General features: G+C 38.3%; 2 protein-coding genes across 3 annotated transcripts; both read left to right on the top strand.

Annotated features, from left to right (window-relative positions):
- Positions 1–675: 675 nt before the first annotated feature.
- On the top strand, positions 676–4,466 carry LOC308693363 (uncharacterized protein). Its single transcript, XM_081370219.1, has 5 exons — positions 676–2,680; positions 2,781–2,852; positions 2,987–3,064; positions 3,153–3,359; positions 3,776–4,466. The coding sequence occupies exons 1-5, from the start codon at positions 2,629–2,631 to the stop codon at positions 3,970–3,972; spliced, it is 606 nt and encodes a 201-aa protein (XP_081226345.1). The 5' UTR covers positions 676–2,628; the 3' UTR covers positions 3,973–4,466.
- Positions 4,467–17,544: 13,078 nt separating this feature from the next.
- LOC308693093 (uncharacterized protein) lies at positions 17,545–22,913 on the top strand. 2 transcript variants are annotated; one of them, XM_081369819.1, is made up of 5 exons: positions 17,545–19,204; positions 19,721–19,787; positions 21,083–21,137; positions 21,370–21,497; positions 22,326–22,913. In XM_081369819.1, exons 1-5 carry the CDS (start codon positions 19,191–19,193, stop codon positions 22,485–22,487), a joined length of 426 nt encoding a protein of 141 aa, XP_081225945.1. In that variant the 5' UTR covers positions 17,545–19,190; the 3' UTR covers positions 22,488–22,913. The 2 variants fall into 2 exon arrangements, 1 of the variants encoding a protein (XP_081225945.1); XR_014030408.1 differs by lacking the exons at positions 21,083–21,137; positions 21,370–21,497; positions 22,326–22,913 and having other exon boundaries at positions 18,775–18,854; positions 19,126–19,204.
- The last annotated feature ends 3,406 nt before the right edge of the window (positions 22,914–26,319 follow it).

Raw genomic sequence — 26,319 nt, 5'->3', positions numbered from 1 at the left:
TTTAAAGCTCAAATCTTTGGTTTATTTATAAAGATAGCGCCTATTTGAAAATTTGATCTGACGTTTTCGGAGTTGTGAGAACCAGGAAATCGGACGCTCGGTGCTCGTACCCCGCCGAGAACAGCCTTTTCTCGGCTTCTGCTGCTGACTTGCCGTTGGCTTGGATGTCTCTAGTCTAGTGGTATAACCTTTTACAGTCTATGGGTATAATATGAGATTTAAATCATCCTGTGTATATCAACAGGCGATTTATTTATTTTATTTGTCTCATTAATGTATTATTTGTTCCCTGGCAAAACGTTTTAGCTGAGGGCTAAGTGAAGTTATAGCTTTATTTAACGTTAGTCTATTTAACTATGTAGCCTAGAGAGCTGACTTATGTTTGACTGAATCGTTGGCTTTATTATTGTATAGCTTCTTATACCTTTTAGGCTACTTATACTTTTAGAATGGCTATTATTGATCATTAAAACTGACATTTAGCAAAAAAGGTTATGTCATTTTATTTAAAACATATAAAATATTTTATTATAATAGCCTACATGTTGCCTACATTCTCTTCACTGTATATACATATATGACACAACCCTGTCTCTTTTTGCTAAATGTTCGTTTTAATGATCAATATTATAATGTTTTTTTATTCATCATATTTTTAAAATGAAAACAAAAAGAGTCAGGGTTGTGCTTTATATTTCGTGTTGTTGTAGGCTAAATATGCAGTGAAGATAATCTTGCGTTGCCTGAACCTCATTTGTGTGGCCATTATGTTAAAGATCTTTTTTAAATGAAAATGAAAAGAGGCAAAGTGGTGGTTTATAACATATTTTGTTTTATTTGTAGCCTATAAAGAGATAACCGGAGTAGCCAGAGCGAGCTGAGTGACGCAATCAAGTACGCCGCTGTTCCATTTGCAGAATTACCGGACTCGCGTCCTCCCGTCCTCGGGAGTTCGTTCTCCTGAGTCGAACTTGTCAGTCCGAACTACCAAGGACTCAAGTCCGAACTTTGCGTACTTGGTATTGAGAAACGGCTAAAGACTTGTTAATGTTTAATGTTCATTTAATTTTGAACAAATTGTTGCCAGTAAATAACATCAATTTAAATCTACAGTAAGTTACTGGCAAGTAGCTGCAAGTAATACTGTAATTTCTACAGATTTTTCTAACAGTGTATCCTCTGCCATTCTGATTAGTCGATTCCACAATCGTATCATTTCGCATTTTCTCTGTACAACTCCTGGTACCCAGCCCATATCTCCCTGAATTGCTAGGTTTGGAGCAAATTTATGAACCCCCAAAAAACATCGTATGGCTCTATTCTGTATAGTATCTACTGTTTTGAACTCTTTCAAGCCCCACACCCCTGCAGCATAATTTAATATAGGAGAAACACATGCCTCATAAAGTCGAGTATATGTAGAATATCCAAGATCCTTACATACTTTTAATTTATTGATAACTGATCCTAAAGCTCTCCCTCCCGAATCAACAAGTGACTTAATACCAACTTCATAGGTCAAAAAATCATCAAGAACAAAACCCAAATATTTATATGAACTAACATAGTCCAAATTGACTGAGCCATAGCTAAATATATGTGTACTTCTTTCAATGCCTTTCTTTCTAAAATGCATTACGTGTGTTTTGCTTTGATTTATAGCTAATCGCCATTTAAAACACCACAGATTAACCACATTTAACATTTTCTGTAATTCAGACTCAGACTCAGCCAAAAAGACTATATCATCCGCATATAATAAAATTCCCAACTTAATACCATCAAGTAATACTCCTAAATTAGCATCCTTAATTTGTAAAGCTAAATCATTCACAAATAAAGCGAAAAGGGTTGGGGAGAGTACATCACCTTGTTTTACTCCAAAAGGTGTATCAAACCAATCAGTAAATAAATCATTAATCTCGACACTAGCAACTGTACCACAGTAGTATTAACATATACCATGTGTCACTTTTGGGTTAATATTTGATTGATTTATGACCCCTTGTCACTCATGATTGACAGGGAATCCGTGTGTCAAAAACAGGGTCTCTGATTTACAGCGCCGAGCTGGCTGGGGTTTGCTTCCTGATTGACATGACTGCGTTGTCACATATCCACACGTGGTGATGTCCGGTGGGGGATATTTTAAAAGACAAAAACAGATCAAACAGATCAAACAGATGTGTCTCTGATTTACAGAGCCATACTGTCTAGCCAATTGTTGATTGGTATCTGACTCCTTCCAGTCTGATGGGGCGAAGGTGTCTGGACAGGACGCGCGATGTGTATTGCAATATTTTCTGTGATGGTAGGTGCGTAAATGGCGTTGTGTGGAACAGCCCACTTTTAACACTTAGTTTGACCATGCGTAGGTATCTGTATAAAAATAGGGTTTATTTCATACAACAAACAGCTCGCATCAGCGTCCCTGTCTCGTCCTCAAACTACAATTTTCAACGTTGCATTTCGTTATTGGAAACGTGAGTGTTGTTCACAAGAAGATGGACGCCGGTCTTAACAGTAAGTGTGTTTTATTAATTAGTAAAAATTGTTAAGAAACTTACGAGAGTCACAGTTCTATTGCGTTACTTAAAACAGGTTTTCGCTTCAGGTGGGGTGACTGATATGAGTCTTTTCGATATCGTTGAGGAGATTAATTTCCTGAACCAAGCAAGTGGTACGTAATAATTACGTTTTATGTTTAAATGTTAATATTGTTTGTATGCTTGTATGCTTGTATGTGCGTGTGATGCATAAACGTTTTTTATATATATTAGGAGGAGCTCCGAATCTGAGATCTAGCACTGTAAAGGATCCTTTGTCAGAGCGCGTGGATGGCATTGTGCATCGTAAGTGTTCTGCTTCCTAAAACTGATCCGTATGCGGTGTGTGTGAGAACACATGCTTATACTGTATTGTGCGTAGGAAAAAATATCGTATCTTCTTTGTATCTCACTCTCTCTCTCTCTATCTTTTTTACCAGCCCGACTGAAACGGGAAACTGTCACAGCTTTAGTACATACTAGAGCACCGCGTGACAATGTGCACATTCCCCCGATCCGTGAGTGTATTTTGACATTATCGATCATTATACTATTTGCTATTATGGTGTGATGATTTTAGTTTAAAACTTCCTTATGTATTTCCAGAAGGCTTATCAAACGTTGTGAACCGTGTTGGTGCGTCTGAATCCACTAACGATGCTGCGAAGACTAATTCGTGCGGAATAGAGGCAAAACCGAAAAACAGACTCAAGCGGAAAGCTGGTGTGAACATCGCCCCAAAAGCAAAAGTACCAGTTGATTTCAAACCACAGACATCGAGGCGGAAGAAGCCAAGACGATCAGCTGTTAAAAGTATGTGAACAAACCAAACTGTGGAGATGATTTCTCTTTATACTAAATCAGATACAAACAATGTAGTAGAGTATGATATTGTTTTATTGGGGTGTAATAGAGAGAGAGCCCGTGTGTGTGTGTGTGTGTGTGTGTGTGTGTGTGTGTGTGCGTGCACGCACGCGTAGGTCTATTGCAATAGTTTAAAACTGTTGTTGACATGCATAATATTTAAAACGTAAACATGCATATCTCTTAGAGTATGCTTTTAGCCTATCTTTTTAACAGGCTGTAGCGGAGAACGGTGTGTAAAAGTGTCTCTTCTCAAATACCTTTATAAATAGGCATGCTGAGAAAAAAAAAAGTAATAATTTCATCTTTTAATGCATAAATTATTCTAAATTATTCTATTTTTCCCCCATCTCTTTTCTCAACAGATGTGGTCGTGGATGACAATGCGGTTCCCGATATAAATGATGTACAGAGTTGGAGTGATGGACTTATAGAATCGTGGGATGAGTGTGTGTTTACACCCGAACCCGAAACACAGCGACCTGTTCCATCCAGCAAACGTGTGGTGGCTGTGGAAGAATCAGTGCCCGGTTGCATAAAGCACCTTAAGTTTTTCCCTTAAGTGTGATACTTAAGGGGCGATTTCCCCTTACCTAAGAGAATAACTTAAGGGTGTTGCATATAATCTCTTAAACGGTTCTCTTAGGTAAGGGAAACATTTAAGTGTTTCACGACAGCGATCCTGGATTCACGTTATAAAAGTCTGTTGTTGCCATAGATACGCAAAACACTAAAACGCGCGTCGTGTCTAGGACAACTGTATCACACACCGGACGCGCACTTTCTCAGTTTATGGCCAGCAATATTGTTATGTTTAAGGACATTATGGAATTAAGATAATGTCTGTACGTTATGTTATGACTGTACTGTACAATTAAATATAATCGTTGCTATAAGTCTGCAGTCTGAACACTTTACCTCAGAGCGTCGTTAACTGAATGAATTGAGAATATCACCTGAAAATCCGATACACACTAATTGTAGCCTACATTTATTGAATGGTAGCCGATTTATGCACATGTAAAACATATCCCACTACTGAAAACTCCCAGTTGCAAAAAAAAAAAAAAAAACCCGCAGTGCTAAGCATTTGTAACACCGCAGGTAAAGAGTGGTTGCGATGTGTGACATGGTCAAGGTCGCTCTCTAGTTTGTTAGCAATGTATTGCGCAAATATTGCGCGTCGATCAAATCGGTATTCTTGCAACAATTTTTCATCGCTAAAATGGTCCAAAGGGTTCTCCCTATCCCTAAAAATTCTTCTTGGCACATAATGATCTTCAGCTGGTTCCATAAATTCAGCCATGTCGTCTTATTTTTGTCCGCGTTACTCTTAAGGTTACGATTTCCAAACCTTAAGTTATACTTAGGGAAATGACCGTTAAGGGGTTTTATGCAACACTTAACGCTTTTTAAGGGATTATTTAAGTGAAAAAACAGCATTTAAGGGAAATTCTAAGTGTTTATGACGTTTCACTTAAAGAAACCCTTAAGTAACACTTAAGGGTTTTTTTCTGCAACACCCTTAGGTTTAAGGGAAACATAAGGGCGAACTTAAGGGAAAATTACACTTAAGGTGCTTTATGCAACCGGGCACTGACCCTGAACAGCTACCTTCAAATCAGGAGGCTTTCAGACAGGAATCACAACCCAATATAGACACTCAACAAATAATCAGAGCGATACATGCAATTGAGAAAAAGATTGATGCTAACGCACATTCTACAGCTACAGTGCTACAACAGCATGGTGTTTGGATTAAGCAGCTCATGGCAACACAACAACAGCATGGTATTTCGTTCAAGCAGGTCATAGCCGCACAACGACTGCATAGTGGATCTGTCCAAAAAGCGGCCGTAGATCAATGTTTGTCGGTGGAATTGTTAAAGAAGGTCGTGTTCATGGCAAAAAAGAATCACCGGTGAGTTGTCTTTTTCTTTTTCTTTTTGCTGGGTGTGTTATACTTTTTCTTTTATACAATGTTTTTTTTTTCTGTTTTTTTTTTTTTTTTACATTTATCCCAAGCTGTGTGTGTTATCGCTATGATTGTATAGTTGCTGGTTAGTTGGTTTTCTTTCTTTTTTCACTGTTTTATTTTCCGTAGTTATTTCATGTGTAAAACCTACGTGTGTTTAAATAAAAACAAAACAAAAATTGATTTAAAATGGCCAAACGTTGTCGGGAGTCAGATGATTTTGATCAGGATCGGGTAGCAAGGTTTAGACGAGATGATGGCAGTGTGGTGTCCCTTGATCAATGCAGTACCACAGAAACTTTGCGCTATTTAATACAGACAATGGATGAAATTAATAGGCCTAGGTCTACAACAGATACATTGCTAGAATTATTAAACATCATGAACACAATGTCAGATGAATATCCAGAACCAAATTCTGATTTTGAACATTTTGTGAATACACCACATAGAGGGGATATGTCAGATGAAGATCCAGAACTAAATTCTGATTTTGAACATTTTGAAACTACCCAACAGTCAGGAGAGGTGTCTGAACCTACTCCAGAACCAAATTCTGATTTTGAACATTTTGATACTCCCCAACAGTCAGGAGAAGGGGTGTGTACCCAGTCACAACCCACACTCAATCCTGAAGCACCCAACATGGGTCTCACACATGATGATATAGAATCACTTGTAAGAGAGGGTGGTGATGTGAGTGGGTACACTGTACTGCCACGAACTCGGTTCAATGGTCTGGAAATCCACAGGCTTATAAATCTGCGGGAAATATCTTCTACAGATTTAGCAGCCTACACTGTGTTTTTACATGACACCCTTTCTGAAATAGTGGCGTTTTCCAGACTGTTAGGCGGAGATGGTAGTTTAATCAGCATCACCTTGAGGGGTCCTAGTTTGACATCAGATGTTAGTACACTTTTGTCAGGTAGCAATGGTTACAGTGTTGATCTATTTATAAACGAGCTTGAAAAAATAATGCAGAGTAACTCTGATGTGCAGTTTGATGAGAGAATGAATTTAAGAGTGTCGATAGCAAGAAGTAAACGTGGCGGTGCTTATCGTAAGTTACGTGACCTTGCTCACAATGAAGTGATTGGTAAAAACAGACTTAATCTGTTCTGCCCCACGAACATTTCAAACAACCTTTGTTTTGCAATCTGCCTGGCACATTTCCTAAACCCACAGAAACCTCACGCTGAGCTAGAGTCAGTTGCATCTTCATTGCAGAAGTCAGCTGGATATGCTGATAAACACAAGATAGCGTTTAATGACATCAGACAGTTTGAACGCATGCTGAATGTTAAAATAGTTGTCTTCTATCGGTCTGATACAGGTGTTTTGGAGAAGTATACAAACACAGACGACCCGCATGCTAAAACAGTATTTTTGTACCTGCACGACAATCATTATTTTATGATTAAAAATCTACGCGCTTTTATTGGTACACCATATGTGTGTGAGTTTTGCTACCAGGGATTCACCTGTAGGAGAGATCACAGATGTCGGTACGTCTGTGATGTCTGTAATGACCCAGAATGTCATAAACACCCCAAAAAGCCAAAACATTGCGATGACTGTCTGCGTTATTGTAAGTCTGACTACTGTTTTGAGATGCATAAAAAACCACCTCAAGGTATGCAATACGCGCAGTGTGATGTGACTAAATATTGCGGAAAATGTAATAGACGCTACCATGTCAGCGGCCCTAAACCCAAACCCCATAAATGCCCTGCAGATCGTTGTGTGCACTGTGGTGAGAGTTTGGTTACCGATGGTGTGCATCAATGTTTTATCCAGCCTGTTAAGGCGGAGGTGCCAAACGATCGTTACATTTTCTACGATTTTGAGACCCGTTATGAAAACGGAAGGCACATCGCCAATTTCGTATGCGCTATTACGTTTGCTGGCGACGAATTCGTGGCTGAAGGACCAGATTGTGTGGATCGCCTCGTTAAAAAATTCAGACATCCTCGTTACCGTAATTACACGTGGATTGCGCATAACGCTTCGGGGTTTGATCATTTCATCCTTTTGGAATACTTTACTAAGAAGGGGTTTGCCCCTAAAATTACGATGCAAGGTTGTCGTCTAATCTTGATGTATGACGCAGCATTCAAACAGCGGTTTATTGATTCATACTCCTTCATACCCATGCGGTTAGCCAAGACACCCGTTGCATTTAATCTGCCTAATGCTGAGAAAGGATATTTCCCGCATCACTTTAACCGCGTTGAAAATGACAACTACATAGGCCCGTACCCTGACAAGAAATTTTACGGGTACTCGACTATGTCAAGTCAAGACAGAGTGGCATTTGATAACTGGTACAGTACCACTTCCGACAAAGTGTTTGATTTTAAAAAAGAACTGGCGATTTATGGTAAAAATGACGTCGTTCTGCTGAGGGACGTATGTATGAAGTATCGCGATGAATTCCTTCTATGTGCAGGCCTTGATCCGTTTAATTACACTACTTTGGCAGCCACATGTATGGCTACGTATAAAACACACTTCATCCCTAAAGACACAATAGCGCTAACACGCAACAATGCGTACATCAACCAGAACAAGACATATTCAAACATCTCAATTGAATGGCTTGAATATATCCGATCATCACGGTCCATAGATGTTCAACACGCTCTAAACCGTGGTGAGGCGTCATTTGGAAAATACTATGTGGATGGTTTTTATGGCGACGGTACCGTGAAAAAAGCATTCGAATTTCTCGGGTGTTTTTTTCATGGTTGCGAACGTTGTTATAACCCTAATGATCTCAATCCGTTATCAAAAGTACCTTATGGTATTCTGAAAAGACAAAGTGATGACAAACTTGAAATTTTGGAGCGTGCGTACGGTCTTCAGGTCGAGGTGGTTTGGGAGTGTGATTGGGTCCGTGCTAAACAGACAGACACAGCGGTGATGGACTTCATGGCTACTTACAACCACCCTGAAAGATTGAAACCTCGTGAAGCACTTTTCGGCGGGCGAACTAATGCGTTAAAACTGTACCACAAAGTCGCGGAGGGCGAGCGTATTAGGTATGTAGATTTTACCTCGTTATATCCCTTCTGCCAAGCGCGAAAATGCTATCCAATTGGCCATCCTGAAATAATATACAAGGATTTTCAAAACCTTGAAAATTATTATGGCTTTGTCAAGGCTACCGTCATCCCTCCGCAGAAGCTGCTTCATCCTGTATTGCCTTATAGGACAGGTGGGAAGTTAATGTTTCCACTTTGTAGGTTGTGTGCTGAACAACAAAACCAGACACGGCCATGTGTACACACAGATGAGGAAAGGGCTATACACGGTTGTTGGGTTAGCATCGAGCTGTTAAAAGCAATTGAGAAGGGTTATGTAGTGGCAAAAATCGATGAGGTTTGGCATTTTCCCCAACGATCTGAAACATTGTTTTGTGATTATGTTAAAACATTTTTGCAGTTCAAACAGGAAAGTTCAGGTTTTCCAAAAGATGTTGTGACTGATGCCGACAAAGAATCTTATGTTAAAGATTACTTTGAGAAAGAAGGGATTAAGCTGAATCTGGACAAGATCGAGTTTAATGCCGCACGCAGATCCATTATGAAGCTTATTCTTAATTCATTGTGGGGGAGGTTCTCTATGCGCGAACAGCTCCCGACAACTGAAATACTTACAGACCCTGAACAGTTTGCCCGACACATTTTTGGCATTGAGTATGACGTGAAACATTTCTCATTTGTGTCAGACACCGTAGCGATCGTGCAATGGTCTTACGCAGATGGGAAAGGAGCTCAGACACGTGACATTAATATTTTTCTAGGCGCTTTTACGACTGCCCACGCCCGGTTGGAACTTTATGATCTTATGGACCGGTTGGGGGACAGACTGATTTATTGCGATACCGATAGTGTTGTGTACATATCTAAAGACGGTGAATACGAACCCCCACTAGGTCCATACCTTGGCGACCTTACTGATGAAGTCGGGGGCAACGATTTTATTGTTGAATTCTCCTCGAGTGGTCCTAAAAGTTACGGGTATCGTACAGCCAAGGGCAAGGTATGTATGAAGGCCAAAGGCATCACACTGAATGCTGTAAACTCTGAGGCCATCAGGCTAGACTCATTAATAGGACTTGTTGATCAGTATGTGAGGGGGCGGGGCGACAGCAGTTATATTCTTGCACACGCCGACAGTATAGTGAGGAACAAAAAGCAGTTCACATTACACAACAAGTCAGTTGTGAAAAAATTCCAAGTTGTGTACAACAAACGTGTTTTGCTACCTGACCTAACTACATTACCATATGGCTACTGACAACGTTTTTGGTCATCGAGGGGTGGTAGACACAGCTGGATTCGATTTCAGATTGGATCACCCATTTTCTTGTGTATTAAGTGGTCCTTCTAACTCAGGAAAAACATTTTTTGTAAAAATGTTGTTGAAAAATGCTAAAAGTGTCATTTCAAAAAATGTTGAAAACATTGTATACATTTATAATTGTTGGCAACCTTTATATGACGAATTGTTGAAACTGTATGATATTAAATTTATTGAAGGTATCCCCCAGACTCTGAATGATGATCATTTGTTTCCCCCCGACAAGAATAATTTTGTTATTTTAGATGATGTGATGCAGGATGCTAGTAACAATTCTGAAATCCAACGTTTATTCACGATGTATGTACACCACAAAAACCTGAGTGCATTGTATATTGTACAAAACTTGTTTTCTCAAGGTAAATCCAGCAGGACCATCAGTTTGAACACCAATTATCTGGTGCTGTTCAAAAACCCCAGAGACAATACACAAATTAATGTATTAGCACGCCAAATGTACCCCCGAAACACAAAAATTTTTATGGAGTGTTATGAAAATGCGACCAGCATGCCTTTCGGGTACCTTTTGATTGACTTTAAAGCAAAAACACCAGAGCAGTACCGTCTCAGAACAGACATTCTGTCACAATATCCAGTTGTGTACGTTCAGAAAAGAAAACATTGACATTGTTAGACGGAATTTGAAAATGTCTGCAAGACTTTTAAGAAACCTGCCTCTTTTAAAACTGTTATTAAAAGCTACACCTAAACAAAGACGTGTTATTTTAGAGGCTGCTGCAGACGAACTCATTGTGACGTTGTGTGAAGTAGCTCTTAACGTAGTCCATGGAAATATTCCACTATCACCACAACAATATCAGAAACTAAAGAGAAAAAGAAACGAGATCAAAATTGTTGCAGATAAAAAGGTTGGCGTTAGACGTAAAAGACGGTTAATCAATCAACAAGGCGGATTTCTATTACCTTTGTTAAGCGTTGCAATTCCCTTTATAACCCGTTTAATTACATCTAAATAAGCTGGTGATGGAGTATGCCGAGAAGATGTTTTTAATCCCGCAACACCAGTTGGATAAACTGAAATCCTCTAACACCCGCGAGTCTATACATCATGTTGTGGAGAACGATTTGGATACGACTATAAGAAATATATTGCAAAGGTCTGACATAGATCACCACGAAAAAGCTAAGATGTACACCACTGTTTTACAGAGGTTTTTAACACTCGCTAGACTGGGGGATAGGGAATCTTCCACATTAACATTAAGTCTTCCACAGCCTGACAGCCTTGTAAAAGAAGGTCCACACCCAACAGACAGCGTTACAGCCCACGATGGTTTAGATGATTTTGCAGATGAGGTTTTAAAAAATATCCCACAGAGGAGCGTGAAAAATGTCCGTTACATTTTAGATAAAATGTCTAAAACTAAAGATATTACGTCGTGGACTGAGTCGGGGGAGTTTGTGTTCAAAGGCAGAACAATCCCCGGTTCACACATGCTTGACCTTGTTAAAAGCATCACAGCTCCGCATAAGATTGCTGATGAGCGGAGACCAGGTGGATGGCACGAGTTTCTGGAGGCTTTTGCTAATTTAAATCTGCCATACTCTGTGGTACCAAACCAGTATGTCAGACAAGCAATTAACTCATTCAAAACCAAATCGACCCCTACTGTAGCCGATTTACCTAAGAAGAGTAAAAAACGGAAAGTGCATCTGAGCACACCGATACATTCAAAACATCCAGAAGACATCTTGTTCAATTCACCCAGTCTAGACCAGAGTCGATGGTTAAGTTTTTAATCCCCCAGTTTGTGTGTAGCCTATTGCGTTCTCTGTTTTTTTTTTTTTTTTTTTTGTTGTTGTTGTTGTTGTTTTGTTTTGAGAACTTATGTGTTATGAATTACATGTATTGTTGAATATGTAGTGTGTATGTGTAATAAAAAAGACTTTAAAGAAATATCTGTTTCTCGAGTATCTTTATTTAAAGATATTAAGCATGATACATGTACATTGCACCAAATTGCACACACTGAATACATTTGAAAACATTGTCATTACATGGAACATGTTTTAGTTTTTTCACAAATGTTGACACCATTTTATCATTTTTAATTAAATCATTGGTATACAATTTCAACACATAATCATAATCATATCCCTTTGACATGTGGTAGAGAAAGAACACACAGTGTTGACCACACGTGTCTGATGAAAAATCTTGGACTTGCACAGTGGAATGTAGTACTTTACTAGAATTGTGATTTAAAAAGTCTTTGATAACAGGGTGAAAGCCTTGGTAATCTGGTTTATTACCAAAACTATCGAAAAAACAACCTACTCTATCAGCATTTATGAAGATTGCCAACCAATGTTGGCCTGGGAGTCCTGATGGATCTGTATTGATTAAAACCATTGATGGTAATGTTCTTAAAGGGGTTTTTGGTAGATAGTCACACGGTAGTACCCCAAGAAAATAAGTATTGCACGAAATCTTATCCATGACACCCATAAGTTGTACTGTGTTCATTTTAACGCATTAATAGTAATCAACAAGTACCTGTCGTCGATTTGACACTTCAATTATGCTATCAAATAATGCGTAAACAATTAAGTTAACAGTCTGTGGTAGTGGTTGTCTAAAGCGCGCTTCTAGTCTTATATTGCCGCTTTTGATAAGTGATACATGCTGGCTGCACTCCTCGTCTGGTGTAAAATTGAACGAGTAGAGTGTATAACCATGCAGAAAATCCTCCCTATCGATACTCAGAGCCTGGTTTTTAAGATGCTTTCCTGAAGCCAGCGCCAACTGGTAAAACTCCCGCACTGCAGAACCATTTTCATATTCAGGCTGTAGAGGCTTCGAGGGGTATTGTTGACCATCCAGATAAATAGCTAAAAATTCTAAATCGTAGTTTTTAAAGGCAAAAGGGTTTTTATTATATGCCCCGACAAATGCATCATTATCAACCATCGCTAGAACCAGAGATTTTGGTAAATGCCCTAAGAAGAAGTTCTCTTGATTACAGACCCGGGAGCCGGCTGGTAATGAAAAGCTTTTCAAACACACCCTGTCGATGGGATACTTGGCTGTGGTTGAGAGTAGTGCTTGCGCATGACCCAGTCTCACAGCTGGTGACACTGTCACTTTTTTCACAAATAGCGACGCTGTCTGGATGTTCAGTTTGTAGGCTCTGTCATTGCTCCTCATCAGACAGAACTCGTCTTTACCCCTTGTCATTCTAATTTTAAGGTCCAATCCATTGAGTAAAAGTTTATCTTGAAAGAAGATGTCACTGTGAACTGGCGCAAGTAGTTCGACCACGTTACTAGCGTTGGTGAAGGCTGCTCTCTTTGTCAGACCACTATTTTCTCCGGCGGGGTCCGCCACATCCATATGCCCCGCCTTGTCTTTGTAAAAGAGTCCCGCTGAGAAAAGTGTTTCAAGGGTGTCTTTACCATAATTAGTAAGACACTCTATCATACAGCGGTATGGGTATGTGCTAGAACTCTGTGAAATGAGTCGATCTCCAAGTGATACGTCCACTTGTGAAAAAATTGTGGCTCCCGGATAGTTAACAAGCCCCACGGGATCTCCGTCTGCAATATCCGTTCCATCTGCATAAGTAATTTTGACACGCATAAACAACAATGTGTTGTTTAGATCCACGTAATCCTCTCCATTCCCCGCAATAAGAAATTCCAGAGGGGATGTGTCAGATATTGCTGATAATGGTGGTATTTCTATATAAGTGTTTTTTTCAATAGCGGTTTGAGTCAGTGGTACAGTAAACAGATCCAGTTCGGTTTTTAAACACTCTTCTGACATGTTGTGAAGTAACGCCATGATCTAAAATATTGTTTTAACAGAACTCCTTGATCTTTTTGAAGCACTGCTCTTAGCTGTCTCCTTGCGCTTGCGTTTTACAACTGATGTTTTCTTGGGGGGCTGTTTTGTTTTCTTCTGCTTCTGGCCACTCCTCCGCACACCCGGTGGCCTAGGTACGCTTCTGCGTGCCATCACCATCAACCCGGATCCGTCTTGAGTATCGTGATTGTTATTAAAAGATCGTGATAACGTATTACTAACAACGTCACTTAGTATGTTTTTCGCTGCTGATTTAAGATGTGGCTTGGCTATGCTAAATCCTCGTCTTAGTAGTGGTATAGCCATTCTAAAGAGACCCCTAAAAAGACCACCCAAACCAGCGCCATACATAACTCCGCCTCCTGCATACCCCGGAAGTCCATTTCCCACTTGATTCTGGTAATAGGCCACATAACGCATGGGATCAACATTGTGATTGTTGAAATACACCATTTTAATGAAAATTTTTTACTGGCCTAAAGTGTAGTTTGATGCACACTTTCCCGTAAGAAAAAGGGATGTGGTGATTTTGATCGTCCTTCACTTCTATAGCAATATCTGTGATGACCGATTTGTTGACAGATGCGTAGTGGGGTTTGTCGTATCGAACACTGACTGTGTTATTGTTATCACCTGTTATTTGTACACACTCCAGGAGCGGTACAAAGGCATCACCTACTGACTGGTATCTGATAATATCTGTGTATATATAAAGAGTATAGAAGCCACCGTGTATGTCTGCCTGATGCATTGCATATGTTACAACATCCTTTTCAAAATTAGTTTTTCCAGGGTTTGTTTTTTGTCGCATAGAATCTCCTATGGGAACACCTGGTTTCAACCCTAAAATAATGGCTAGTTTTCCATGGAATGTTATTGAAATGTTGGGTTTTGCTTTCAGAAATACTTTGTTTTTTACAACATCGTAACCGAATGATCCATGAGGGGCTAGTAAATCATTTATCACACTAACAACAGATGGGACCTTGTCATAATAACCAGTTTTTATCGGTATGCGTAGTCTCGATAATTCGGTCTTCTTCACATCTACACCACGGCGTATGTTGTTAGTGTTTTTTTCGTCGTCGACAGTGATAGGTTCGATGTTTATCTCAAAAACTGCATCTTTGCTGTTAAATGTGTACCAACTTCTAGGATATTCGATTTGAACGAGCCCCAGCTCCCATTCTCCTTTTATATTTATAGGTGTAGCCATCCTTGTTCTATAATTAGAGATTGCATTATCAGGGTATACAGACCGTGAAGCATTGCATGGTAGTGTGACATAAAAACCACCCTCTGCCATGTCTGTTTTTATACAACTGCAGACAATCTGTCCTTGTCCTTTGTTTTTATGGCACCTGTACGTCGACTAATTCTTTCTGATCGATCCATGATGCAAATTTTGCAGGCCATCCGAGCCACTGTACCAGTACTAATGTTTTGCGACCCTTCGTCTTCTTATCCAAAATCTTTTCAACTTTAAATGTCTTGTTTTTACTAACAAATATTTTTTGCAATTCTTCAGCATAAAAAACACAGTTGATAACATCCCCATCATAGTCACTCAATCTGTAAACAGGGGGGTCTCGTGGAATACGTGCTGAAACAGTGAAATACTCTTGTGTGTAGTTTTCCTCATACCCTTTGGCAAACGGACCTCTGACTTTAGAAATTCGAACCACGTCACCAATCTTGTATTTAAATATGGGGGAAGCATTGTGTGGTTTGGTATCTCCATATAGGTTATGTAGTACCACAGATTCGTTTTCTACACGCACATCAATCGGTCTCATCTTGATGCTTCTGTGATAGCTCACATTGTATCCTTGTGTAATGTCTTGAAGTATGTCGATGTAACGTTTGGAGTTTATAGCTGTTAAATATCTCCACATTCTTCCTTTTAAGGTTCTATTAAACCGCTCGATAACACAAGCCTTTAATTCTGTGTCTGTTGCAAAATGGTTAATATTGTACTTTTTTGTCACATTTTGAAAGTGTTTGTTAAAAAACTCCTTCCCTTTATCTGTCTGTAATTTCTGTGGTACGCGACCCTCTTTCAGTATGGATTCAAAAGCTTTAGAGACCTCTACACCACTCTTGTTTTTTAATACACGTGTCCATGCGTACTTACTAAACAAATCGATGCATGTCAACAGAAAGTGGTTGTTGTCATTTACCTCGGCATATGCAGACATATCTACTAGATCGGCTTGGAACTGCATATCAATACCATAGACAAAAACCCGATTCCTTTTATATTTTAGCGGTGCACTTCTGTGTAGTGTATATGCATCCTCGCCAGCGAGCCAATCTGAAACTTCTTTATCGGTTAAACGGACCCCCGTCTCTTTTAAAACACCTTCTTTTAAACGTTTTTTACCCCCTAAAGAACCAGGGTTAGAAGGTGTGTAATAAATCTTTTTCATTTCTTCTGACATATTGACACTTCAGGCTCCACAAAAGAATAACACAGATGGTTTAAGTGATTCAGGTTTTATTTCTTAAACATTAAAAGGATACAAAAGGTATCATACCGCATCGATGTAGTGTAGAAATTTTATACACATCACAATATTTTTCTCAAGAATATAATCAACCAGCGTTTCAACAATTTCACAAACATCAGTCTGATTGTTTCTTGTCAACATGTCCACACATAGATCTGATACATATGTACACAAGCATAATATATCAGCTATTCTAATAAAGCTACCACATTCAGTCATCAGGTCTAAAACTTTTCTGATGGTTACACAAACTGGATCACCAGCATTAACACATAATCGCATCATATCAGACCATTCATTTGACACATTTCTTACAAAAGACATTTGTTTCTTAAGGTTTGTAAAACGTTTGGCATCAACACCACATCTGTTTACAGTAACCGATACATTGGCACATTCATTAATGTTGTTATACAACAAGGTGGTCATCTCACATCTAATACGTTGTTTAAGTAGACACTTAGCCAGTCCTGTTGCAAAACAAGTGTTCCCCATGTTGTTGTCACAAACAGTCAACTTGGACAATACCTTTCCAGCTGTCCACAGCGTCATAGACAATTTGTTCACTGCCGCTGTCCACAACTTTCTCTCTGACTTCACGAAGCTTCTCAACAATAAAAACCTCGTCACGCAGTTCGTGTAAAATAGCATCCACTGACCCCTGAATCCTCTGGGGGTGAACCCTTAAACCACAACGACTCAATGCTTGAGCAACGATGTGCTTAAGGTCTGGTCTAACCAGATTACGCGTCAGCTCATCAAAGTAGGCATCCACAACTGTCCACAACTTTCTCTCTGACTTCACGAAGCTTCTCAACAATAAAAACCTCGTCACGCAGTTCGTGTAAAATAGCATCCACTGACCCCTGAATCCTCTGGGGGTGAACCCTTAAACCACAACGACTCAATGCTTGAGCAACGATGTGCTTAAGGTCTGGTCTAACCAGATTACGCGTCAGCTCATCAAAGTAGGCATCAAAGAAATAGGGGTCCGGTTCAAACAAACAGGAATGTCTAATCTGACTGGGGTGATCCACTTCACACCCCAAACAGATTTCTTTCAGCTTTTTGTTGATAACGTGTTCCAGAAGGACAACAACAGTCGCTTTTATGATTTTGAACCCGTCAGAACGAATACAACTGTCTGTGTCATCAATTCCGGCTAAGGCCGCAGCTCCAGCTATGGCACCGGTGTTGCCGTATGGAGTTGTAAGGAAGGTCAGGTTGTGATATCCTAGATCCATACAAAATTTATCCAACCAACTGTTGTCATAGGTTTGTGGGTGGGGTTCCAGCAGTGTGGCATTGTCATCAGGCATCGCTGGGGCCGTCTCAGGGGTGTTGCTGTAGCAGTAGACGGGTGTAGATCCGTGAGACATGGTGAATGAATGTTGCGAATGCACCGATCCGTACACGTTTTTAATGACTGTAATATGTGGGTGGGCTTAAGAGGCGGTCTTCGGGGTTGGTAACGCCCTTCTCAGGGTGAAACAATTGCATCTTTACAGAACTGTAACGATCATACATGTCACACCATCTAAACATCTTGTTTATGCTTGTAAATATATTGTCAAGCATACGAACATCTCTCCACTGAAACAGAAATTTCATGTCGTAGCACGTGTGATGCTCACATTCTCGAATAGGCCAGGCCTGTACGTTGAGCTTTGTCTTGTCGTTACAACAAAAAATATAAACACAGTCGTCTGGTAGCTTTTTACTGTGGTCACCGACCACCCGAAATCTTGTGTTAGGAGCTGATCCATCCCACTCAGCGATGTATAACGGATCATCACCACAGTCGTTCAAATCTCTCCAAACGTAGTTGAAAAACAGAAACCAGTCTTTGTCTTGAAAAATCAGACATGGAGTATGACATGTAAATTCGTCTCCAACATCAGCAGTGTAGAGTTTCACAATACGCAGCACCTTGTCAAACGCATATCTCAACACACGTTTACCAGACAATGGGAAATCACTTTTCACATTAGCCATGTCTTCATGAAGAAACTTTGTCAAGCTAACATTTTGCTTTTTCCTTGGTGCAAAAGTTAGTTCCTCTCTCATTTCAACAGGTCCTCTTGTTGGAGAAATACACATAACCTTTCTAGGGGTTTTAGGAGTTCTCGGAGCAGCCATTGTAACAGGAAAAGATGCAGAATGTCTTCTCTGTCTAACACAGCAACCCCTAACCTTATTTAATCCATGGTGTAGTTAGTGACGTAGGTGTGAAAAGACATGCCAGGAAAGACCCTATCATAAAAACTTCATTGGCATATGGTGAGGTGTGAGTATTCACATGTCAATCAGGAAGCAAACCCCAGCCAGCTCGGCGCTGTAAATCAGAGACCCTGTTTTTGACACACGGATTCCCTGTCAATCATGAGTGACAAGGGGTCATAAATCAATCAAATATTAACCCAAAAGTGACACATGGTATATGTTAATACTACTTACCACTATACATTACTTGTATTGTTTTATAGAATTTTCCATCCACTCCTGCTTCAATTAGTTTAAAAGCAAGCAGCTCTCTACACTCTAAAAAATGCTGGGTTATTTTTTAAACCCAAATGCTGGGTTGAGCATTTTGACTATGTTGCTGGGTTATTTTTTCCGTAATCAGCTGACAATGACCCAGCATTTGGGTTTGTTTTGGAAATTTTGACCCAGCTCCTCCTCGCGAGTCGCGCGCTTTTGTCCACACTGTTCAAATCACTACGTCAACAGGAGGACGAGAGGTTCAAGCAGGAGCGAGCGTAAAGGTGAGCAACCCTGTTTTATTACAACTTTCCTTTTGTTAAGTAGCAACGTTAGTCAAATAAGTCAGAAAGTCAACAAGAAGTTATGTTGAAATGAACTATGAATTATTGACGACGTCGACGTCTGTCGAACTAGCGACCGTTAACGTATGCTAACGTAAACGTTACGTTACACATAACATTCATTATTTTTACACGGTCTGTAATCAATTATTCCACTTAAAACACGGTCACAATGTCTAAGTACAGTTGTTGGTGTCTGTTTTATCTCCAGAAATGTTGCGGGTTACTTGATTCGGCGGATGGATGCAGTGTAACGTCACTGGCTAGTGGCTGGATATGCTAAAGAAGCTGTAAGTCTAACGTTACCTATTATTTAACTGTGTTTGTTAGTCATTTTCGAAAGGTAGCTTTACATAAAATATTGAATTATGCTGCAGTATGTTCTCTGTGTTTGGGTGTGTGCGCCTTAGTTCAATTTGGCTAAGCATTTCTGCAGAAAACAGTGTCATCGTCCAGCTCAGTACAATTCTTATCAAAAACTGTCATTGTTCATTTGAAGTCAGTTCAATGTTGCTTCAGTTACGTTCAGAAACTATGTAAAGTATCCACAAAATAACCACAAAATTAACATTTCTTCTGTTTACAGTCTTGTGAATTAACAATAGTTAATTAAGCTGTTAAAAATTATTTAGTCTATTTATTTATTTTATTTTTTTAATTAAGTAATGATTCATTAAAATTATTTAAATATATATTTTTTAAATTAACTGGAGCCAGCATAAAAATTATTTTTAAAAACATTGTATAAGACATGCTAAATTTGTAAAGATATTACTAATCAGATGTTTCCTTCTTTTCTTTTACAGCAATGGACATTTTTGTTCAACAAATCTCCTCAACTGGAGTCTTGAGTGCCTCAGTGAAAAATTGCTGGTAAATATGTGATGAACAATTTTGCATTTCAAATTCTCTTTCTTAGTATGTAATCTTTTTTTCACAGTTGCATCCAGTGCCAACCCTAACCCTTAAATAGTTCGCCCAAAAATGATATTTAACCCATGATTTACTCACCCTCAAGCCGTTTGAGATGCATATGTCAATCTTTTTTCAGACGAACACATTTTCAGTTATTTTAGAAAATGTCTTCGATCTTTCAGTGGTTATAATGTCAAGCAATGGGGTCCACCTCCTTCAAGTCCCAAAATGTGCATGCATCCTTCACAAAAGTAATCCATCCGGCTCCAGGGGGATAAACGAAGGCCTTCTGAGGGTAATCCGTGCGGTTTTGTCGTAAAAATATACATATTTAAAACTTTAGAAACGAAAATAACTGGCTTCCGGTAGCGTTCGACGTGCGTTCATGGAGATGGATGCTGGCGTATGACGTAGCGTAGAAAGCGTCGTGACGTAGAACGAACGTAGAGTTTTGTTTTGCTCTGCTCTCTGGCTGCGCTGTCACGTTCGTTCTACGTCACGACGTTTTCTACGCTACGTCCTACGGATTACTTTTGTGAAGGATGCATGCACATTTTGGGACTTGAAGGAGGTGGACCCCATTGCTTCACATTATAACCACTGAAAGATCTAAGACATTTTCTAAAATAACTGAAAATGTGTTCGTCTGAAAAAAGATTGACATATGCATCTCGAACGGCTTGAGGGTGAGTAAATCATGGGTTAAATATCATTTTTGGGCGAACTATCCATTTAACAAAGTTTGCTACACCATTCACAATAAGCTCAAAAACATGAATGGCCAATTTACTTGTCCAAGTACAAGCACATGACAAGACAATTTAAATCAGTTATATTGTAGGGCTGGCATAGGGTACCACTTCTGTGCCTAGTCGTTGTCAGTGTAATTTCATAGATAGCCGTGCTTGTTTGCCCCTTTCTTGGTTTAAGGCAGTGGTTCTCAAATGTCCTGGGACCCCCATAATTTAGGATGTCTCACCCAATTTAAATTTTGCAGTCTGTACTAATGAGCTGAATCAGGTGTGTTAAATGAGGGAGAGATATAAAATGTGCAGTGGTATGGGGTCCCCAGGACGGGTTTGAGAAGCACTGCTTTAAGGGATAGTTCACCTGAAAAGGAAAATTTTGTCGTCATTTACTCACCCTCATGGTATTACAAACCTGAATGAGTACTTTTTTCCTATTATGGAAGTCATTGGTTACCGGCAACTATCTTGTTACTGACATTCTTTAAAAAATCTTTTTGTGTTCAGCAGAGGAAAGAAACTTCAAAAAAAGTTCCAAAAAAAGGTTTGGAACAACGTGAGGGTGAGTAAATGAGGCGATTAAATTTGACATGAGGGTGAGTAAATTTGCATTTTAAGGTGAACTATACCTTTAATAACACTAAATGTTTTCAGATTACCAGAGTACATATTTAACTGTTATATATTTAAGCTAATTTCACTCATTCTAAGTTGACCTTAGTTAGAAATGCACTTTGCTTAATTTAAAAGCTGATGAACGAACAAGTTCTAATTTGCCATTTTTCTATTCTTAGATTCCAAAGGCATACTAGCACTTACAATCCTGCCTGTCATTCTTCCCCCGCCTGTGTACAAGATTGGCCACAAAACCTTTCGGCCAACTATTCAAGAGACAAGAACCTCATTCATTGATGTACAACCGGTAAGTAAAACAACAGGGGACAAAAAGAGCAGGCTCATTTCTTTACACCTGTTTGTAGGGCTGCACGATAAATCGTTTTATTGCTGCTTGAATCTAACATGCATTTCATTTTCTCACAACTCTTTAAAGGATTAGTTCACCCCAAAATGAAAATTTCCTAATAATTTACTCACCCCAATGTCTTCCAAGATATCCATGTCTTTCTTTCTTCAGTGGAAGAGAAATTAAGTTTTTTGAGGAAAACATTTCAGGATTATTCTACACAGAATGGACTTTAATGACAACCAACTATCCCAACGTTCAAAGAAGGTTCAAATGTCCATCTCAATGCAGCTTCAGAGTCTCTACACAATCCCAGTCGAGAAATAAGGGTCTTATCTAGCGAAACCATCAGCCATTTGTGGTTTAATAGTATATAAATGTTTTTTTTTTGTTTTTTTGTTTTTAAATGACCAATGGTTTCGCTAGATAATACCCTTATTTCTCGACTAGATTGTGTAGAGACTCTGAAGCTGCATTGAGACTGACATTTGAACCTTCTTTGAACATTGGGATAGTTGGTTGCCATTTAAGTCTATTCTGTGTAGAAACATACTGAAATGTTTTCCTCAAAAAAACTTAATTTCTTTTCCACTGAAGAAAGAAAGACATGGATATCTTGGATGGCACTGGGGTGAGTAAATGATTAGGAAATTTATATTTTGGGTTGAACTAATTCTTTAAGTTAATTTAAGATGGTATTTAACTAATTTAAGACTGCTCTTATGAAAACCTAAGACACACTTTTAAATAATTATCTGTGTCTGATATTGTCTTTCCCTCATTTAGTCTGGAACCAACATGGTGCTTTACCTGGAAAGGCAGAGAGAAGCAAAACCCTTCCCCTTTGTCTTGGAGCTTGGAATGGCTGGACAGTTTTTTGGTGAATGGGGAAACTCTGGAAAAGTTGACTCCGTTTTTTTTTTATCATCTTGTGAAGATAATTTTTAGCTAGGCTATTTTACAGTTTATAGGTATAGAGTTTCATGTTTTTATTTTGCTACACAGGACTAAATGATTGCTTATTTAAAATGAATTGCAATGTATGTACTTACTGTTTATACGCAGAGATGTGCCTCTCATTTTTGCTGCACAGGACTAAATGATTGCTTATTTAAGTGAATTACAATGTATGTACTTACGTGTTTTTTATTGTATTCTTTGTGAATAGAATCTTAAGCTGTAGGCTATTTTACAGTTTATAAGTGAAGAGTTTTGAATTTTGAGAATCTTACCATTTTATAATATTTTAACATACCAACATTTTAGCACAAATGATTTTTGTGGGCCTCCGTTTATGTTACAGATGTTTTTTTTTTTAACATGAATGTATTTTTGATTATATTAATTTCCTGGAATAAACACTTTAATTGAATCAATAAACAGTAGTGTTATTATTGTTATTAATATTTTTTTATTCGTTTTTTTATTATTATTATCTAAAATTAATAACCTGTAGCATGGGGGTTGTTTGACCCAGCACTGATCAAAAACAACCCAGCAGATGGGTTAATGTATAAAAACCCAGCCTGCTGGGTCAAAATAACCCAGCATGTGTTCTGTCCAATATTTACCCAGCGCTGGGTTGCCAAATAACCCAAATTGGGTTGTTTTTAACCCAGCATTTTTTAGAGTGTATTAATCCAATCAAAGGCTTTTTGAAAATCAATAAAACATGCAAAGGTGGATTTACTTTCAGCAATTCTAGATCTAATAATAGTTGATACAGAATATATATGATCGATGCATGCTCGTTTACTTCTAAATCCATTCTGCTCATCCACAAGATACTGACCCATTTCTAAGTACTGTGTAAGCCTATAATTCAGTATATTGGAATACAATTTGTAGGCTGTACTAAGAAGACTAATTCCCCTATAATTAAGGGGCATTCTAGGATCATTTCTTGATGACTTTGGAATAGGTTTAATAATAGACTTGCGCCATGTTGACGGAATTATACCATGTTCAAAGCATGTCTTAAAGAGATGGAATAGGATCTCTAGTAGCTGCGGAATTTTTAAAGCTTCATTTGGGATCCCCTCTATACCAGCTGCTTTATTCAGTTTTGCATTATCAATAGCCCTTTTAACTTCTTCCATAGTAATTTCATGATTCAGAAATATATTTGGACAATAATCTGGTGTATCCATAATCATCTCAGACTTAAATTTCTTAACACGAATGTTATTTAAATGTGCCTCATCAAAACCTGGCGAAATATAATTTCCTGAAAATAAATCTGAAAAATCCTTGCCCCATTTTCTAATCACTATTTCTTTTTTATTTTCCGTTTCACCATTCTCTAGTATAATTTCCATTGGGATTTTTTTCAATTTCTTAGGACCCAATTTGTTTATTTCTTTCCAAAATTGTTGTGGGTTATTAGTTTTTAATCGATCTAATTGTAATGCTTGTCCTCTTCTAAATTGCCTTTTATAAAACCGTATTCTCTTATCAAAAATAAACTGAGTTTGTGTATATTTATCTTTAAGTTGTTGTCTAATCAATGGATTTTTACATTTTAGAAATTTGTTTTCTGCATTTCTTTTATTGTTCCAAAGTTTTTTAAGTTCCTCGTTCCAGTATGGCTCGGTCCTACCCACTTTCTGACATGTCTCCTTCTGACTTTGAAAATTAGATTTTGTAGGTAGATGTGTATTCATTTCTCTACATATTACATCACAAAATGAGTTATACCAATTATCAATACTACTTTGTATTTTCTTGCCTTCTTCTAACTTGCTGATAAGTTCCACTAGTGCAAGACGACTTATATTAGAAGAAAAAAAGTTATCTGGAAATATTCTAGGTCGTCGTCTAGTCAAAGAAATCTCACTATCACCTTCAGAAGAGTGCATTTCAACAGAAGCATTCATTTTAAATTTAACCATTAACAAAGAATGATCTGGTAACTTACATCTCTCACCTATAAAATCAAAGCAAGTAGGGGTATTATCCAAAAGCTCAGATGCAGTGATCACTTCAAATTCAACGCAAGTATGCAGACAATCATGGGGAGTTATTATATAATCCACAACAGCTTTTCCCTTTGGTGATATAGATGTAAAATTATCTTTTTCAGGATTTATTCTCCCATTTAAAACACAGCATTTACAGTCCCTGAGAAATTCAAGGAAGGATTCCCCATGACTGTTTGCATTTACATCTATAGACACTCGGGATGGGACATGATCAATGTCTTCTATATATTCATCTTTATTCGAGATACGACTATTAAAGTCTCCAGATATATAAATAGCATCAGCATCCACAGAGTAAAGCTGCGCTAACAGGTGACTAAAAAAAGTAATTGAGTCCCGTCCTCTTGTAGATCCCTCTGGTGGTAAATAGCAAGAAAAAATCACTATACTGTACTGCAGTTCCCGGTGTTCCAGTCGTATACCTATTATATCGTCCATTGTTTTATCAATCACAGATTTGTGAAACTCATTTGATTCGAGCTGAATTAAATTCTAGCCATTTAGGCTTTATTTGGATTGTAATTTTGTCAAAATTATTATCTGTACATTTTAAAGTATTAACATCAGTTTTTAGACAGTGCTGGGAAAGGTAATCAAACTTCCTCACAAACAACACAATAGAATATGAAAGATATTTTGCATAGCCACTGAGAAACACATAAGAACGCCTTTGCTTCATTCATATCTCTGTGAACAGAAAAAAACTGTCAAATCTGGCTCATCTTGTTTCAAACACGTTCTGATTCTGCTCTTGATTTGTTGCTAATGTAAACTTCCTTTTTTAAAGTTCTTGAGTTGCCAGAAGTGTCAAGCTATAAAAAAAAAAATAAAAAAAAAACCTGGATCATTATGTAAAAGATTGTAATAAATGTTAATGTTTGGTATGATTACTGTACATACACAGTCTAGTTGTGCATGATATATTGTTCACTTTATGGCTGGTTTTGTAATCCTTATGCCTCTTTTTATTTTATTACAATATTTTAATGCTCTCAAGCTAAATTATTGTTAACTTGATCGAATCAGCGATCAGTGTGTTTGTGTCTGTCTACATGTGCAATTTCAACTGTTGACATGGGACATCAATGACAGTGAAGAACAGTTTGCAAGTCTTCACAAAACTATTGTTGGATTCCACATGGCACAAAACAAAGTAGCTTAATTATTGTGCAGTCTCTTTAAGATCATTCAATTTAAAATACGAGTACAGCTAAAAGTGGGTTTAGTTTCAGTTTTAATCATCAGTTACATCTCAGATATTCACAAATTTTCTGTGACAACAATGCAAGACAACAATGATGTCCTCCTATTGTTGCATGTCTTTAAACGTTTACCTATGAGGAGAAGGATATGGTTTTGTGGGTATGAGGAAGTTTCTCAATAAAGGAACTTAATGAAAAACACTGCAACTTGCTGAAAGATCATTGAGTTTCTGTCACCAGTGGAAAATAATCAAAACAATCAAAATGGAATTTTCCCCTCAAAGGCATTTTGTTCTATTGACAATGGCCACTTATCTGAAAAATGCAATTACTATTATTGTACAGAGTATTACTAAGTCATCCACTTGCAGTAGACTAACAAACAGCCATAAAAGTAGAGCTCTTAAAAGTGCATCTAAATCTATAAGCAATTATCAGAATTATTATACTTGTGCTATGACTTAAATGTTAGTGATTGTCTGAATCAGTATATGGAACATCAGTGTTTGTCATATTCTAATGGAAGTTTCTCTCCAGTTTGTATCTGGGTCTCTTTGGCTTCTGGGTCAAGACATCACACAGGTTTCAGAACCATGG

This window comes from Scardinius erythrophthalmus, assembly GCF_964197995.2.
Source record: "Scardinius erythrophthalmus genome assembly, chromosome: 7".
In the NCBI taxonomy this organism is placed as follows: Eukaryota; Metazoa; Chordata; class Actinopteri; order Cypriniformes; family Leuciscidae; genus Scardinius; species Scardinius erythrophthalmus.
Note: the sequence above shows the minus strand (reverse complement) of the source record. Positions and strands in the feature narration are given on the sequence as shown.

Coding starts and splice junctions, on each gene's coding strand:
- LOC308693363 (XM_081370219.1), top strand. CDS start 2,629: ATGAGTCTTTTCGATATCGTTGAGGAGATTAATTTCCTGAACCAAGCA. Junction 2,681..2,780: donor TTTCCTGAACCAAGCAAGTG/GTACGTAATAAT, acceptor TATATATATTAG/GAGGAGCTCCGAATCTGAGA. Junction 2,853..2,986: donor CGTGGATGGCATTGTGCATC/GTAAGTGTTCTG, acceptor CTTTTTTACCAG/CCCGACTGAAACGGGAAACT.
- LOC308693093 (XM_081369819.1), top strand. Junction 19,788..21,082: donor GCCTCAGTGAAAAATTGCTG/GTAAATATGTGA, acceptor TTTTGTGTTCAG/CAGAGGAAAGAAACTTCAAA. Junction 21,138..21,369: donor AGGTTTGGAACAACGTGAGG/GTGAGTAAATGA, acceptor TTCTATTCTTAG/ATTCCAAAGGCATACTAGCA.